Source organism: Bubalus bubalis, chromosome 5, assembly GCF_019923935.1.
Source record: "Bubalus bubalis isolate 160015118507 breed Murrah chromosome 5, NDDB_SH_1, whole genome shotgun sequence".
Classification (NCBI taxonomy): Eukaryota; Metazoa; Chordata; class Mammalia; order Artiodactyla; family Bovidae; genus Bubalus; species Bubalus bubalis.
The window spans coordinates 43,414,894-43,431,445 of NC_059161.1; the positions used below are offsets into that span (position 1 = coordinate 43,414,894).

Sequence of the window (16,552 nt, forward strand, 5' to 3'; positions counted from 1 at the left end):
GACCTGTGAGTATCTTATTTCCCAGTTTTTCTTTTCTAAGTGTTTTGGTCAGCCTCTTGTTAATTCCAGTTGGCTAGGCTGCTGCACATAGCTGTAATGTTGCTACTAGTAGTTTTCAGCAAATGCCCTGGTACTAAGGTTGTTTGTAAGAGCAATCTGAGTCAGGTTAAATAAAACCAACCCATAGAAATGGAGCTTTTCAGCAAGCATGCTGATGTATCAGGTATTGATAATTCACCGGAGTGTGGACTTGGGGGAGGACCACACTGTTCTCTCTCCTCCAGTTGCTGCTGGCCTACTGTTTTTCACAAATACGATGCTCTTGGTTTTCAAAGTTTCCACAAAGTTGCATGGAGGGGAAGGAATTAGGGCAAGTTGAAATGCCACAGAGTTCACTGTTTTTACCAAGTCAGCCTACTTCTCAGATAAATTCTTCTCGAATTGTCACAAAACTACTTGATTTCCAGATCTAAAAAAAGTTGATTTTGAAAAGTTTTACCAGTATTATATTTGTTTATGGAGGAGTGGATTTTTGGAGGTCCTTAGTCTACTGTTCCAGAAGTGCTTGGCCCTGGAATTCATTTTTGTTGAAAGTGAGCGGTAGCGGTGTAATTTTATTTTTTTCCATGTTTTATAGCCAGTTATTCCAATGTACTTATTGAATACTCCTTCTTTTCCCAAAGATTTGAAATGCCTTTTCTATTATTAATATAGGCTGGCCATTCTTTTATTCAGTAGATACTTCTTGAAAGCTTATTCTGTGCCAGATACTGCTCTGATATATTCATAGGTGTGTTTTGATGCTCTATTTTCTTTTCTATTGATCTATTTGATCATTTCCATTCCAATATCATACTATTTTTGGTATGTTTTGTTTTGTACATTGACTAGAGTTTTAGAATAAGTAGGAGACATGTTTCAGTGTGTTGATTTTTTTTTTTTTGAAAGTGTTGTTGCTGGTCTTGTACGTTTTATTATATATTATTTAACGATCACTTTATTATATTCTCTAAGAAAATCATAATGAAATTTTAATTATGATTACATTCAACTTATAAATTAATTTGGGGTTTATTCCGATATTTTGTAAGCTTTCTATTTTCTTCTGGTTTATTTCTTCATTACCTGTAAATAATTCCCATAGCTGAAGGTTTTTTTAGACATTTTTCTATTCCTCAGTAAAGAAAAATGTTAAATTCATGACATTATAGCACATCATTTTCCAAAGTATATTCTAAGAAGTATTGAATCCTCTGGATTAATAATGATGAAATGCCTTTGGTAATACACGATTAAACAACGCTAAACCAGATCTTTATTAAGACTTTTTAAAGCTTTTACATATTATCTATCTATTTGACTTCAGAATAATTTTGTTCAAGGCCTGTATTATACCAGTGCTCTGGTATATGAATATAAATATGAGTATGAATATGAATAATACCATGAAATGTTATTATAGGATATTTTTCAATTTGCAGAAAAAATCCTTACTAAATGGATTACAATATATAGGGAATTCTTGTTGTTCCATAATGTGAATGGCCAGAAAGCTCAAATAAACTACTTTTATCAGCATAATAAATACTGATAATACAGTTCACAATATATCCTACATGCATATTATAGAAAGTTGAACTATGATCTCTATATAATACACATATTTCAATTTTTAATGATTTTAAGTCAGTCATGAACAATACTAATTTGAAAGTAGTCGCGTTACTGTGTGTTTACTTAATGTATAGTAATTATCATTAATCAATTCATTAATTTACCATTTTAAAGCGAAAGGCCTAACAGGGATGTTTATCAGTCTAGCCTGAAGTTTTGGGGAAGATTTTTTTGCTCTGTTTATGCCTGTTAGCATCAGCTTAACATGACATTAAAATATTAGACTTATTTTTCAGTTTATAAGTTTTCTTTGATTATTTATTTGCTTCAGTGAAGCTAGTGCTATCTTGCTATAAACTGCTTATTATTTTTTTAGACTTAAGCTAGTTTTTTTTTTCTTTTTTTCTTACAAACACATTAAATCAGATTTTAAAAACCTGGCACTGCAGTTGCAAATAGAAATGAAAATTAGACCCATCACAAGCACGGAAATTGAAACTGTAATCAAAAATCTTCCAGCAAACAAAAGCCCAGGTCCAGACGGCTTCACAGCTGAATTCTACCAAAAATTTAGAGAAGAGCTAACATCTACCCTGCTCAAACTCTTCCAGAAAATCACAGAGGAAGGTAAACTTCCAAACTCATTCTATGAGGCCACCATCACCCTAATACCAAAACCTGACAAAGATCCCACAAAAAAAGAAAACTACAGGCCAATATCACTGATGAACATAGATGCAAAAATCCTTAACAAAATTCTAGCAATCAGAATCCAACAACACATTAGAAAGATCATACACCATGACCAAGTGGGCTTTATCCCAGGGATGCAAGGATTCTTCAATATCTGCAAATCAATCAATGTAATACACCACATCAACAAATTGAAAAATAAAAACCGTATGATTATCTCAATAGATGCAGAGAAAGCCTTTGACAAAATTCAACATCCATTTATGATAAAAACTCTCCAGAAAGCAGGAATAGAAGGAACATACCTCAACATAATAAAAGCTATATATGACAAACCCACAGCAAACATTATCCTCAATGGTGAAAAATTGAAAGCATTTCCTCTGAAGTCAGGAACAAGACAAGGGTGCCCACTTTCACCATTACTATTCAACATAGTTTTGGAAGTTTTGGCCACAGCAATCAGAGCAGAAAAAGAAATAAAAGGAATCCAAATTGGAAAAGAAGAAGTAAAGCTCTCACTGTTTGCAGATGACATGATCCTCTACATAGAAAACCCTAAAGACTCCACCAGAAAATTACTAGAACTAATCAATGACTATAGTAAAGTTGCAGGATATAAAATCAACACACAGAAATCCCTTGCATTCCTGTACACTAATAATGAGAAAACAGAAAGAGAAATTAAGGAAACAATTCCATTCACCATTGCAACGGAAAGAATAAAATACTTAGGAATATATCTACCTAAAGAAACTAAAGACCTATATATAGAAAACTAAAACACTGGTGAAAGAAATCAAAGAGGACACTAACAGATGGAGAAATATACCATGTTCATGGATTGGAAGAATCAATATAGTGAAAATGAGTATACTACCCAAAGCAATCTATAGATTCAATGCAATCCCTATCAAGCTACCAACAGCATTCTTCACAGAGCTAGAACAAATAATTTCACAATTTGTATGGAAATACAAAAAACCTTGAATAGCCAAAGTGATCTTGAGAAAGAAGAATGGAACTGGAGGAATCAACCTACCTGACTTCAGGCTCTACTACAAAGCTACAGTTATCAAGACAGTATGGTACTGGCACAAAGACAGGAATATAGATCAATGGAACAAAATAGAAAGCCCAGAGATAAATCCACACACATATGGACACCTTATCTTTGACAAAGGAGGCAAGAATATACAATGGATTAAAGACAATCTCTTGAACAAATGGTGCTGGGAAATCTGGTCAACCACTTGTAAAAGAATGAAACTAGAACTTTCTAACACCATACACAAAAATAAACTCAAAATGGATTAAAGATCTCAACGTAAGACCAGAAACTATAAAACTCCTAGAGGAGAACATAGGCAAAACACTCTCTGACATACATCACAGCAGGATCCTCTATGACCCACCTCCCAGAATATTGGAAATAAAAGCAAAAATAAACAAATGGGACCTAATTAAGCTTAAAAGCTTCTGCACATCAAAGGAAACTATTAGCAAAGTGAAAATACAGCCTTCAGAATGGGAGAAGATAATAGCAAATGAAGCAACTGACAAACAACTAATCTCAAAAATATACAAGCAACTCCTACAGCTCAACTCCAGAAAAATAAATGACCCAATCAAAAAATGGGCCAAAGAACTAAATAGACATTTCTCCAAAGAAGACATACAGATGGCTAACAAACACATGAAAAGATGCTCAACATCACTCATTATCAGAGAAATGCAAATCAAAACCACTATGAGGTACCATTTCACACCAGTCAGAATGGCTGCGATCCAAAAGTCTACAAGTAATAAATGTTGGAGAGGGTGTGGAGAAAAGGGAACCCTCTTACACTGTTGGTGGGAATGCAAACTAGTACAGCCACTATGGAGAACAGTGTGGAGATTCCTTAAAAAACTGGAAATAGAACTGCCTTATGATCCAGCAATCCCACTGCTGGGCATACACACTGAGGAAACCAGAAGGGAAAGAGACACGTGTACCCCAATGTTCATCGCAGCACTGTTTATAATAGCCAGGACATGGAAGCAACCTAGATGTCCATCAGCAGATGAATGGATAAGAAAGCTATGGTACATATACACAATGGAGTATTACTCAGCCATTAAAAAGAATACATTTGAATCAGTTCTAATGAGGTGGATGAAACTGGAGCCTATTATACAGAGTGAAGTAAGCCAGAAAGAAAAACACCAATACAGTACACTAACACATATATATGGAATTTAGAAAGATGGTAACAATAACCCTGTGTACGAGACAGCAAAAGAGACACTGATGTATAGAACAGTCTTAGGGACTCTGTGGGAGAGGGAGAGGGTGGGAAGATTTGGGAGAATGGCATTGAAACATGTAAAATATCATGTATGAAACGAGTTGTCAGTCCAGGTTTGATGCACGATACTGGATGCTTGGGCTGGTGCACTGGGACGACCCAGAGGGATGGAATGGGAGGGAGGAGGGAGGAGGGTTCAGGATGGGGAACACATGTATACCTGTGGCGGATTCATTTTGATATTTGGCAAAACTAATACAATTATGTAAAGTTTAAAAATAAAATTAAATTAAAAAAAAGAAAGAAATGGTTCTCTTCATTATTTCTTGTCATTCATAGTACTCTTATTTTGTTACTTTGTTTAAATTATATTTTATTTTTCTGTTTATGATAATAGACTTAAAGTTGCATGTTGTGAGTTTTAGTATTTAAATTTTTAAAATAGCTTTCTGTGTTGGAAAGAAGCATCCTAGTTTTTGTCCCAGTTCTATCTTAGCTTTGTTATTTATTGATAAGTAGACATTTAAAACCAATTACCCTTTCTATCAGAGTTGATTCTGAGTGATCATTTTTGTACGTCCCCTTTTTCTTTAGATACTGCCCTTGGTGCATTAGCAAGAGTCCTGAGGGAAGACTGGAAACAAAGTGTTGAGTTAGCTACAAACATAATATACATCTTTTTTTGCTTTTCCAGGTAAGTGTAAAAATTAGGAAATAAAAGTTCTGATATATCTTTCTCTCTCTGTCTGTGTCATTGCTTTAAATAGTAGATCACTAGTTTTCTCAAGTCTCCGTATGTGTCTAACAGTGCTCTGCCTCTCAACTTCTGTTTTCCATTCTCTGTCCCCTTTGTTGTTCTTTCTTTCAGTCTGCATTCACCAAGCATGTGCATGTGCAGTAGGATAATATAATGGTATAAAGTTTAAGAGTTATGGGCTTTGGAAATAGACTCTCTGAATTTAAATCCAAATCCTGCTGTTTTTAGCTGTATGGTCTTGGTTAGATCACTTAACCTTTCTATGCTAGTTTCCACATCTGTAATCTTGGAAAGTAATAGTAGCAGCCTCTTCAGATAGATATTAGAAAAAAGCTTGACCTAGAGTAAGTGCCAGTAAGTGTTATTGTTTTTTATACAGTTGACCCTTGAACAACATGGGGTTGAACTGCACAGGTCCACTTGTGTGTAGTTTTTTTCACTAAATATGTACCACCATACCATATGAAGGTACTAGTTGAATTTGTGCAGAACCACCAATATGGAGAACCCACTATAAGTTATATGTACATTTTTGATAACACAGAGGGTTGACCACCCCAGTCAGTGCATGATTCAAGGGTCAGCTATGCTTGTGTATATCCACTGTATATGTTTGCAGATGCGTTCCTGTTATGTATTCATGTATATCATTTATAGACATTTATTCTTTAGAAGGATGCTTATTGAGGCAATGTGAAAAGTTTCTGACTTTTCAGAAATTCTAGGGAATTTTTTGCCTCTGTTCTAAAAATGTGCCAGCATTAGCAAATAAGTATTTACTGAATTAAGTACTTGGATGAGTAAAGTGCCTAGGAAACATATAAAACCTGATTGTTAATACTTAACTAGTTTATTTCCTGGCATCAATAATAGTACTGTTATATTATTAGTTTTATTCAGTGGTAGTCTGAAATTTTATTTTGAGGATATCTAAATAGTTAAAATGGTGGTTAGTTGCAAAAACGCATTTTGTTCAATCTTTAACTTAAATATAATTTCATTTCAAGTAAAGATTGTATTTTAAAATACATTTAAAGTAATCTCACAATTTTGAGTCTTCCTAGTATACTCTGAGTATGTTCTTTTATTAAAATATGTATGTAAAGTCTATTTTACATTGTTTGTACCAGTGTTCATCCAAAACAGATTTCCTGAAGCCAAAATGTATTCCTTTAAATACATACTAAAAACTCTTCTTTAAAGCTTTTCTCAGTTTCATGGACTTATCACTCACTATAAAATTGGAGCTCTGTGTATGAATATCATTGATCATGAATTAAAAAGACATGAGCTTTGGCAAGAAGAACTTTCTAAGAAGAAGAAAGCTGATATCCTTTGAAGCAGCATTTCACCCCACTGCTGTTGCTTGTGAGCTTTGGATAGAGGGGATTTTGTTTTGTCACTCACATTACTTAGAAAAATGCAATAGTGTATTGAAGGTTAAGATGAAGATTGAAATTAACAGAATGAATATATTTTCACATATAGTTTTGATCTTTTTTACAACTTTGATTAGGTGATAAGCTAGAGGAATAAATAATAGTTGTCCTGGATAACTGAATTTGTGAGTTTCTAAGTGGCTGTGCTATTATGTCCCCTAAGACCATTTAGTAAGCTGAAGTCTGGCTCACCACTGTTGGCCTATGTAGTTCTCTCTGTGAAATAATGTGACTTTGATTGGATTGAGTGTGACTTTGGTGAAGAACATAGTTTTAAATTCTATTTTTTCTAATTAAGTGCAAAAATTATTTTTAAAAATACATACAGATTTGAGATTCCTGTAGAATCATAGAACCCATGAAAGGAACCTTGAAAAATGATCAGTTTTAACCTATCATTCAGTCCAAGAATCTTTTCTGCAACTTCCTTACCAATGGATTATTAGTCTCTTCTTTAACATGTCACTGCTTATTCTTTAACTCATTCTGTGTTTTGGCATTCTATTCATTATAGTGCTCTTTTGCCTAGTGTACCAAAGTCTACTTCCCAATAACTTCTATTCTTTGATTCTAGTCTTGCATACTGAAGCAATATAGAATAAGGATATTTTCTTCAATATCCCATTTCTTATATTTAAAGATACTGATCATATTTCCCCTACAACTGTAATTCTTTTTTTTTTACAACTGTAATTTTTAATTGAAGGCCCAGACTTATTCATATCTGTCTTCATATGATATGTTTTGCAGATGAACAAGCTGTATTGGTCAGTTTCTTTTGAACCCAAAATTTATTATCTCTTTTAAAAAATAAAAATATTGTTTCTGTTGTGCCCAATATCTCATGTTTTTACCTCCCCTTGGTGGGATCCCCAAGTCACTATAAAAATACACCCTCACACGCACCACAGATTTGACTTTTCTTAATTAGGATCTTCACAGGTTTAGAAATTTTCTGTGCGTGCTCTAAGTTTCTGACATCTAGATTGGTATTGACTTAACCCATGTGGATAATTTAATAATCCTAGAGGCCGTAGGTAATTTCTTGAGTCCCAAGTTTACTGAATGTACCTAAAATTTCCAAAAATTGAGGGGGAAACTGTGTTGTCATGCAAGTAGCATTCAACAAAGGGGATGTTTTTGAATACTTGGGGATCCTGAAGTCATACTGCAGTAATTGGTTATTTCTGCAGGTGTGCAGGGGACTGTTTGGGGTTATAAGATATAATTTTTAAAATGTTTTTCTCTTGCTTAGGGATATTTTATTTTTGTATGTAGTCTGAAGAGGTAGCGTGCTAACAAGCTTTTGATCTAATCAACATCCTTTGAGTGTACTAGACATCTGTCTGAAGTAGAATTCACTATCCTTATCAACTAAACCATTCTTTAAGGCTGTAACCTTTTTGGTTCGTGGACCCAGTTTTTAATCTGGTGAAAGTTGGAGACTTGTGCATATTTGTAAAATGCATATAGTTTTTGAGGATTTATGTATTTGGCGAAGCCTAAACATGTGTTTACCCAAGGTCTGCAAGCACATCCTTGAACCCTAGGTTAAGAAGTTCTATTCTAACACAATTATTGCGCAGAGAAGAATATTTTAATTAAACTCTTGGTTGCAGAAAATAACTGGATAAAATTGCACATAAAATTTAATAGTTTTTCATAGTGTTTTTCAGTAGGTTTACTTTGCTTCATTGAATATGGATGATCCTTAACTTGTTTACTTGATGAAGACCCTGAAAACCAAACCTTGAGAAAAGATTATGAAAAAACATTTAAAAAATACCAGGGGCTTGTGGTAAAACAGGAACAGCTGTTACGAGGTATGAATACCTAAGCAATGAGAATGCAACTGAGTGCTTACTGTACATTTAGTTTGTTTTATGTTTGTCAGATGAATAAAGCTAATGTCAGAATAATTGAAAATTCAGTGAATCTTAATGTGCTACAAAATCTTGTCTTTAGCATTGATATTAATGTTTTAAATTTCACTCTGCTATCTTTCCACCAAAAGGCCCCATTCAGTTCTTAAATCTATAAATTACATTCTTGAAATTGTTTTAATCATAAAGGGTTTTTAATCCAATGTGTGGCCTTTTCAGTAATAAGAATCTTGTTTCTCAAACCCTACTGTATGTTTCTTATATGGTGACAATTTTGTTGCTTTCTTAGGAAACTGGTGTAAAACTTTTCAAGATATATCTCTTTAATAAAAAATAGTCTCATCTTTCTAGGGTTTGTTGAGAGATTTAACAGTTTAATAATATGATTTTTCAGCCATTGATAAGATGCAAAATCTTATATCATTTATAAGAAATTACTGCTTTGTAGCTGACTATTGATTTTTCACCCAGTTTTTATTGAGATATACTTGACATATAACAAACATTGTATAAGTTTAAGGTATACAGTGTAATGGTTTGATACAAGTATATATACCAAAATGTTCACCATGATAAGATTGCTTAACAAATCCATCATCTCACATAATTACCATTCTGTTGTTGTTATGGTGAGAACAGTTAACATCTACTGTCTTCCTCTGTCTGACTTATTTTCCTTAGCAAGATGCCCTCAAGATCCATCTTTGTTGACTCAAATAATCAGAATATCATCCCTTTTTATTAACAAATAATATCCTATTCTGTATATATATGTTACATATAACATATGTAAGTAAATAACAGTATATATTTCATATATATTATCAGTTCAGTTCAGTCGCTCAATCGTGTCTGACTCTCTGCGACCCCATGGACTGCAGCACGCCAGGCTTCCCTGTCCATCACCAACTCGCTGAGCTTGCTCAGACTCATGTTCATCAAGTTGATGATGCCATACAGCCATCCCATCCTCTGTCATCCCCTTCTCCTCCTGCCTTCAGTCTTTCCCAGCATCAGGGTCTTTTCCAAGGAGTCAGCTCTTTGCATCAGGTGGCCAAAGTGTTGGAGTTTCAGCTTCAGCATCAGTCCTTCCAATGAATATTCAGGACTGATTTCCTTTAGGATTGACTGGTTTGAACTCCTTGCAGTCCAGAGAACTCTCAAAAGTCTTCTCCAACAGCACAGTTCAAAAGCATGTATTATATTTTATATAAATGTGTATTTCACATCTTCTCTATCCATTCATCTATCTATAGACACTAGGGTCGCTTCCGTATTTCAACTGTTAGGAATAATGCTGGAGTAAACATGGAAGTGCAAATCTCTCTTTGAGATCATGATTTTATTTCCTTTGGATGTTTACCCAGAAGTAGGATTGCTGGATCATATTGTACGTCTATTTTTAACTTTTTGATGAACACCATATTGTTTTCCAGAGTGACTGAACCCAATTTATATTCCTTTCAACAGTACACCAAGGGTTCACTTTTGTCCACATCTTGCCAGCATTTATCTGTTGTCTTTTTGATAATAGCCATTCTGACAGGTGTGAGGTGTTATCTCAGTGTAGTATTGATTTCATTTGCTTGATGATTAGTGATGTTGAGCATTTTTCATGTGTCTGTTGGCCATCTGTATGTGTTCTTTGGAAAAATTTCTATTCAGATCCTCTGCCCATTTTTTAATTGAGTTTGTTTTTTTATATTTAGCTGTGTGAGTTCTTTATATGTTTTGGATATTAACCTCTTATCAGATATGTCATTTGAAAATATTTTCTCTCATTCAGTAGTCAGCCTTTTCATTTTGTTAATAGTATCCAATGGTGTATAAGAGCTTTTTAGTTTGATGTATTCAAATTTGTTTGTTTTTACTTTTGTTTCCCTTGCCTGAAGAGACATATTCAAAAAATTATTGTTAAGGTTGATGTTATAGAGCATCTTGCCTATGTTTTCTTCTAGGAGTTTTGTGGTTTCAGGTCTTATATTTAAGCCATTTTGAGTTTATGTATATGGTGTGAAAAAGTAGTCCGGTTTGATTCTTTTACATGTAGCTGTCTAGTTTTCCTAACACTATTTATTGAAAAAGCCATCTTTAGCACTTGTATATTCTTGCTTTCATTGTCATAGATGGACAATTATTCTTGCACTCTGTGTTCTGTTCCATTGATCTGTGTGTCCATTTTTTGTACTATACCACACTGTTCTGATTACTGTAACTTTGTAGTATAGTTTGGAATCGGAGAGTGAAATGTCTTCAACTTTGTGCTTTGTCAAGATTGTTTTGACTGTTTGTGGTCTTTGTGTTTCCATATGCATATGTGTTTAAAATTGTATTTTATTGTTGGAGTGATCTGTGTATCATTATGTCATGTCCTCCTTTGTTTCTAGTTATAGTCTTTGGCTTAAAGTATATTTATCTGATATAAGTGTTGCTCCTCCATTTTTCTGTTTGTTAGCATTTTCATGGAATAGCTTTTTCCATCCTCTCACTTTCAGTTTGTGGCTTTAGATCTGAACTGATTCTCTTGTAGGCAGCATATGTATAGGTCTTGTTTTTGTATCCAGTCAGCCACTGCATGTCTTGATTGGAGCTTTTTGTCCATTTGCACTTAAAGTAATTATTGATAGGTATGTAAGTGGCTCAGTGGTAAAGAATCCACCTGCCAATGCAAGAGATGCAAGAGAAGTAGGTTCAGTTCCTGGGTCTGGAAGATCCCCTGGAGAAGGAAATCGCAACCTACTCCAGGATTCTTGCCTGGAGAATGCCAACGAGTCAGACAACTCAGCAACTGAGCATTCACATACATACTTTTTGCCATTTTTTTGTTTTGACTAGTTTAATTATATTGACTAGTTTAATTATATTGTGCTTTGGTGTAGCTGGGCTTCCCTCATAGTTCAGTTGGTAAAGAATCCACATGCAATGTGGGAGACCTGGGTTCAATCCCTCGGTTGGGAAGATCCCCTGGAGAAGAGAAAGGCTACCCACTTGCAGTATTCTGGCCTGGAGAATTCCATGGACTGTATAGTCCATGGGGCTGCAAAGACACACTCAGACACGACTGAGTGAGTTTCACTTTCACTTTGATGTAGCTTTCTTCATGTTTCTTATTCTTGGATTTCACTGACCTTATTGGGAATGTGGATTTATATTTTTTATCAAATTTGAAAAATTACCAATTATTATTTAATCAGGGACTCCAATTACAGTTATATTAGGTCACTTGAAGTTGGTTCCATAGTTCACTGATATCTTTACATTTTTGCTGTTGTTGTTTTTCTTTGTGTGTTTAATTTTGGATAGTTTTTAGTTTTGTCTTTAATTTCAGTAATCTTTTCTTCTCCAGTCTCTAAACTACCATTAATTCAATTTAGTATACAAATATCAGGTATTGCAGTTTTCATTGCTAGACATTTGATTTAACTTTATGTACATCTTCCATGTCTCTACTTAACTTTTAGAACATTTGAAATACAGTTATATGACTTTTAATATTCCTGTTCTATCATTCTAACTGGGGTGTCAGTTCTGGGATACTTTCAACTGGATGATTTTTCTTCCCCTTATAGATTGTGTTTTCTTGCTTTTTAAAAAGTAATTAGGTAATTATTTAATTTGACTGTGCTGGGTCTTAGCTGTGATTCACATGATAGTTGGGGCATTCAGGATCTATGTTCCTGACCAGGGATTGAACTGAAGCTCCAAATCTTAGCCATTGGACCACCAGGGAAGTCCCTCCTGCTTTTTTTGAATGGTTAATAATCTTTGATTGGAGGCGAGGCTATGTGAAATTTTCATTGTTAGGTGATGAATATTATTTTATTCCTATAAATATTTGTGAGCTTTATTTTGAGGCATAATTAGATTACTTTGAAACAGTTTAATCCTTTTTGATCTTGCTCTTAAGATTTGTTAGTTTGGACACGAGCAGCTATTTAGTCTAAAACTATTCCATACTACTGGGGCAAGACCCATATGAATATGAAAAATAGGTTTAGGATCCTTAAATTCAGGCTCTCCAGGTGGCACTAGTGATAAGGAACCCACCTGCCAATGCAGGACATGTAAGAGAGGCTAGTTCAGTCCTTGGGTTGGGAAGATTCCCTGGAGGAGGGCATGACAACCCACTCTAGTATTCTTGCCTAAAGAATCCCATGGACAGAGGAACCTGGCAGACTACAGTCCATAGGGTCACATAGTTGGACATGACTGAAGCGACTTAGCATGTACATCCTTAAATTTAGCTCTGGCTATACTGTACATTTTTTTAACACAGCAGCCCTTGTGTGTTGAAATTTTACCTTGTTTTCCACATGTATAAAATTATTTTTCTCTATTTTCCTGTTTTATTATTTTCTAATATGTACCTTTATTTGACATTTGATTACCATGAAACGTTTATCTTGAAAAAGGTAGGAATCGTTGTCTTATTTTGGTTATTGTGTCTTTCTCAACATCATAAAAATATTATTATATATATATGCTTTGTTTATTATAGCATATATATCAATGTTAATAATTTTCTAATGAATAGCTAGTTAAAATTTTAAAGATAACATTATCTTCTTAGAACTACATCTGTCACTTTAGTGAGTAGAAATGTTTTATTAAATTGTTGATTCGACGTACCAGTTATTTAACTCTCATTTATTTTATTTTTCCAGTTGCTCTTTATTTGCTTCTGAATCTTGCTGAGGATACACGTACAGAGCTGAAGATGAGGAACAAGAACATAGTTCACATGCTGGTGAAGGCTCTTGATCGGGACAATTTTGAGCTGCTTATTCTAGTTGTGTCATTTTTGAAGAAACTCAGCATTTTCATGGAGAATAAAAATGACATGGTAACTTATGTTGAAACAGTCCATGTTCACCATTTTCAAGTTAGAATATTTTGATAAAAGTAAACACATTATCCCCCGATTAAGATAATTCTGAATAAAAAAGTTATAATAGCAGTAATTCACTTAAGTAGCTTCATTAGGAAATATATTTCATATTAGTTAATAATCCAGATAATTGAAATTTTCTGAATAAAATATTTTCCTAATATACAGAATGAATCTTTCCATATTAAACATAATATATAGAAAGTAATTTTAACTTTAGATTGTGATTCAGAGTCATCTGGCCTTAGTATTTTCCCCTAAGCTCTTTTTTCTCCTGCATTTCTGGTATTAGTGTGTGGCAGTATAGTTTAGCCCAGCCTCCTCCTTCTTTATTGTTCCAGTTGGTAGCTGCAGCCTGTTGATTCTGCTTGATAGATCCCTTGAGGCTATCCTTTCATTCTGTTCCCAGACCCAGTTTTAGTTAATGCGCTCTTTATTTGTACCATCTTCATTTTTGTATCACTACAGTAGGTTCCCATTTGCCATCTTGTATTGATGCAGTTATTTTTGATAAATGGTACAAAGTGATCATATATTATTTCTCCAGCTTAAAAGTATATATAATACAGAAAGATGTACAGATGGAATAGGGAATTCTCTGGTGGTCCAGTGGCTGGGACTCTGCACTTCCACTGCAGGGGTGCAGTTCTGTCCCTTGTTGGGAAACCTAAGATCTCACATGCCACAAGGCACAACAAAAAAGTAAATAAATAAAGACAGAATAAAAATTATCTGCTTTTTTTCCATGTCATTAAAGAGTCTTTGTAAGAACGATGTTATGTTAAAGAGGTCATACAATAACCATACCTTGCCTTCAGATGCTGAAGTTGCTATACTTTTAGCTATTGTAAATAAGACTTCAGTGGACACAGTTGTACATGCATTTTTGTCTATATTCTGTTTGTTTTCTTAGGATAGATTTCTAGGAGTGAAACTATTGGGTCATTGGCTTTAACTTGATTGGAAACTTTTAGAACTATATGCTATTACAAGTCATTAGGTGACTGTGTATTATCAGTATAAATGGATTCTCCTTCAGATAGTCTAAATATATAGTATTTCTACCTGTATTTTTCCCTTCTTTTAAAATCTAATGAGCTAGGAAATAACTTATGCTTATTGAATGACATGGTGTGCTCTTTGAACACCTGAGACTGATTAATTAGGTTTATTAAATGCCTTGAATTCTGATACTTGAAATACATGAAATTTTATTTTACCCAAAAATATTTAGTATGCATCATTTTCTTTTTTTTTCTTTTTTTTAATTTTATTTTATTTTTAAAATTTTACAAAATTTTATTAATTATGCCAAATATCATAATGAATCTGCCACAGGTATACATGTGTTCCCCATCCTGAACCCTCATCCCTCCTCCCTCCCCATACCATCCCTCTGGGTTGTCCCAGTGCACTAGCCCCAAGCATCCAGTATCGTGCATCGAACCTGGACTGACAACTCGTTTCATACATGATATTTTACATGTTTCAATGCCATTCTCCCAAATCTTCCCACCCTCTCCCTCTCCCACAGAGTTCCTAAGACTGTTCTATACATCAGTGTCTCTTTTGCTGTCTCGTACACAGGGTTATTGTTACCATCTTTCTAAATTCCATGTATATGTGTTAGTATACTGTATTGGTGTTTTTCTTTCTGGCTTACTTCACTCTGTATAATAGGCTCCAGTTTCATCCACCTCATTAGAACTGATTCAAATGTATTCTTTTTAATGGCTGAGTAATACTCCATTGTGTATATGTACCATAGCTTTCTTATCCATTCATCTGCTGATGGACATCTAGGTTGCTTCCATGTCCTGGCTATTATAAACAGTGCTGCGATGAACATTGGGGTACACGTGTCTCTTTCTCTTCTGGTTTCCTCAGTGTGTATGCCCAGCAGTGGGATTGCTGGATCATAAGGCAGTTCTATTTCCAGTTTTTTAAGGAATCTCCACACTGTTCTCCATAGTGGCTGTACTAGTTTGCGTTCCCACCAACAGTGTAAGAGGGTTCCCTTTTCTCCACACCCTCTCCAGCATTTATTACTTGTAGACTTTTGGATCGCAGCCATTCTGACTGGTGTGAAATGGTACCTCATAGTGGTTTTGATTTGCTGTTCTCTGATAATGAGTGATGTTGAGCATCTTTTCATGTTTGTTAGCCATCTGTATGTCTTCTTTGGAGAAATGTCTATTTAGTTCTTTGGCCCATTTTTTGATTGGGTCATTTATTTTTCTGGAGTTGAGCTGTAGGAGTTGCTTGTATATTTTTGAGATTAGTTGTTTGTCAGTTGCTTCATTTGCTATTATCTTCTCCCATTCTGAAGGCTGTCTTTTCACTTTGCTAATAGTTTCCTTTGATGTGCAGAAGCTTTTAAGCTTAATTAGGTCCCATTTGTTTATTTTTGCTTTTATTTCCAATATTCTGGGAGGTGGGTCATAGAGGATCCTGCTGTGATGTATGTCAGAGAGTGTTCTGCCTATGTTCTCCTCTAGGAGTTTTATAGTTTCTGGTCTTATGTTGAGATCTTTAATCCATTTTGAGTTTACTTTGTGTATGGTGTTAGAAAGTGTTCTAGTTTCATTCTTTTACAAGTGGTTGACCAGATTTCCCAGCACCACTTGTTCAAGAGATTGTCTTTAATCCATTGTATATTCTTGCCTCCTTTGTCAAAGATAAGGTGTCCATATGTGCGTGGATTTATCTCTGGGCTTTCTATTTTGTTCCATTGATCTATATTTCTGTCTTTGTGCCAGTACCATACTGTCTTGATAACTGTAGCTTTGTAGTAGAGCCTGAAGTCAGGTAGGTTGATTCCTCCAGTTCCATTCTTCTTTCTCAAGATCGCTTTGGCTATTCGAGGTTTTTTGTATTTCCATACAAATTGTGAAATTATTTGTTCTAGCTCTGTGAAAAATACTGTTGGTAGCTTGATAGGGATTGCATTAAATCTATAAATTGCTTTGGGTAGTATACTCATTTTC

At 34.5% G+C, this 16,552-nt stretch overlaps 1 protein-coding gene across 4 annotated transcripts in view; it reads left to right on the forward strand.

Annotated features, from left to right (window-relative positions):
• Nucleotides 1–16,552, forward strand: part of KIFAP3 (kinesin associated protein 3) — a 147,816-nt gene that overhangs the window by 33,789 nt on the left and 97,475 nt on the right. For all 4 annotated transcript variants that reach the window (XM_025285964.2, XM_025285962.2, XM_006073110.3 and 1 more), the window contains 4 exons: nucleotides 5,193–5,292; nucleotides 6,559–6,683; nucleotides 8,519–8,617; nucleotides 13,342–13,520. In XM_025285964.2, coding sequence (XP_025141749.2) covers nucleotides 5,193–5,292; nucleotides 6,559–6,683; nucleotides 8,519–8,617; nucleotides 13,342–13,520 — 503 coding nt within the window. The remainder of the gene's footprint in view (nucleotides 1–5,192; nucleotides 5,293–6,558; nucleotides 6,684–8,518; nucleotides 8,618–13,341; nucleotides 13,521–16,552) is intronic.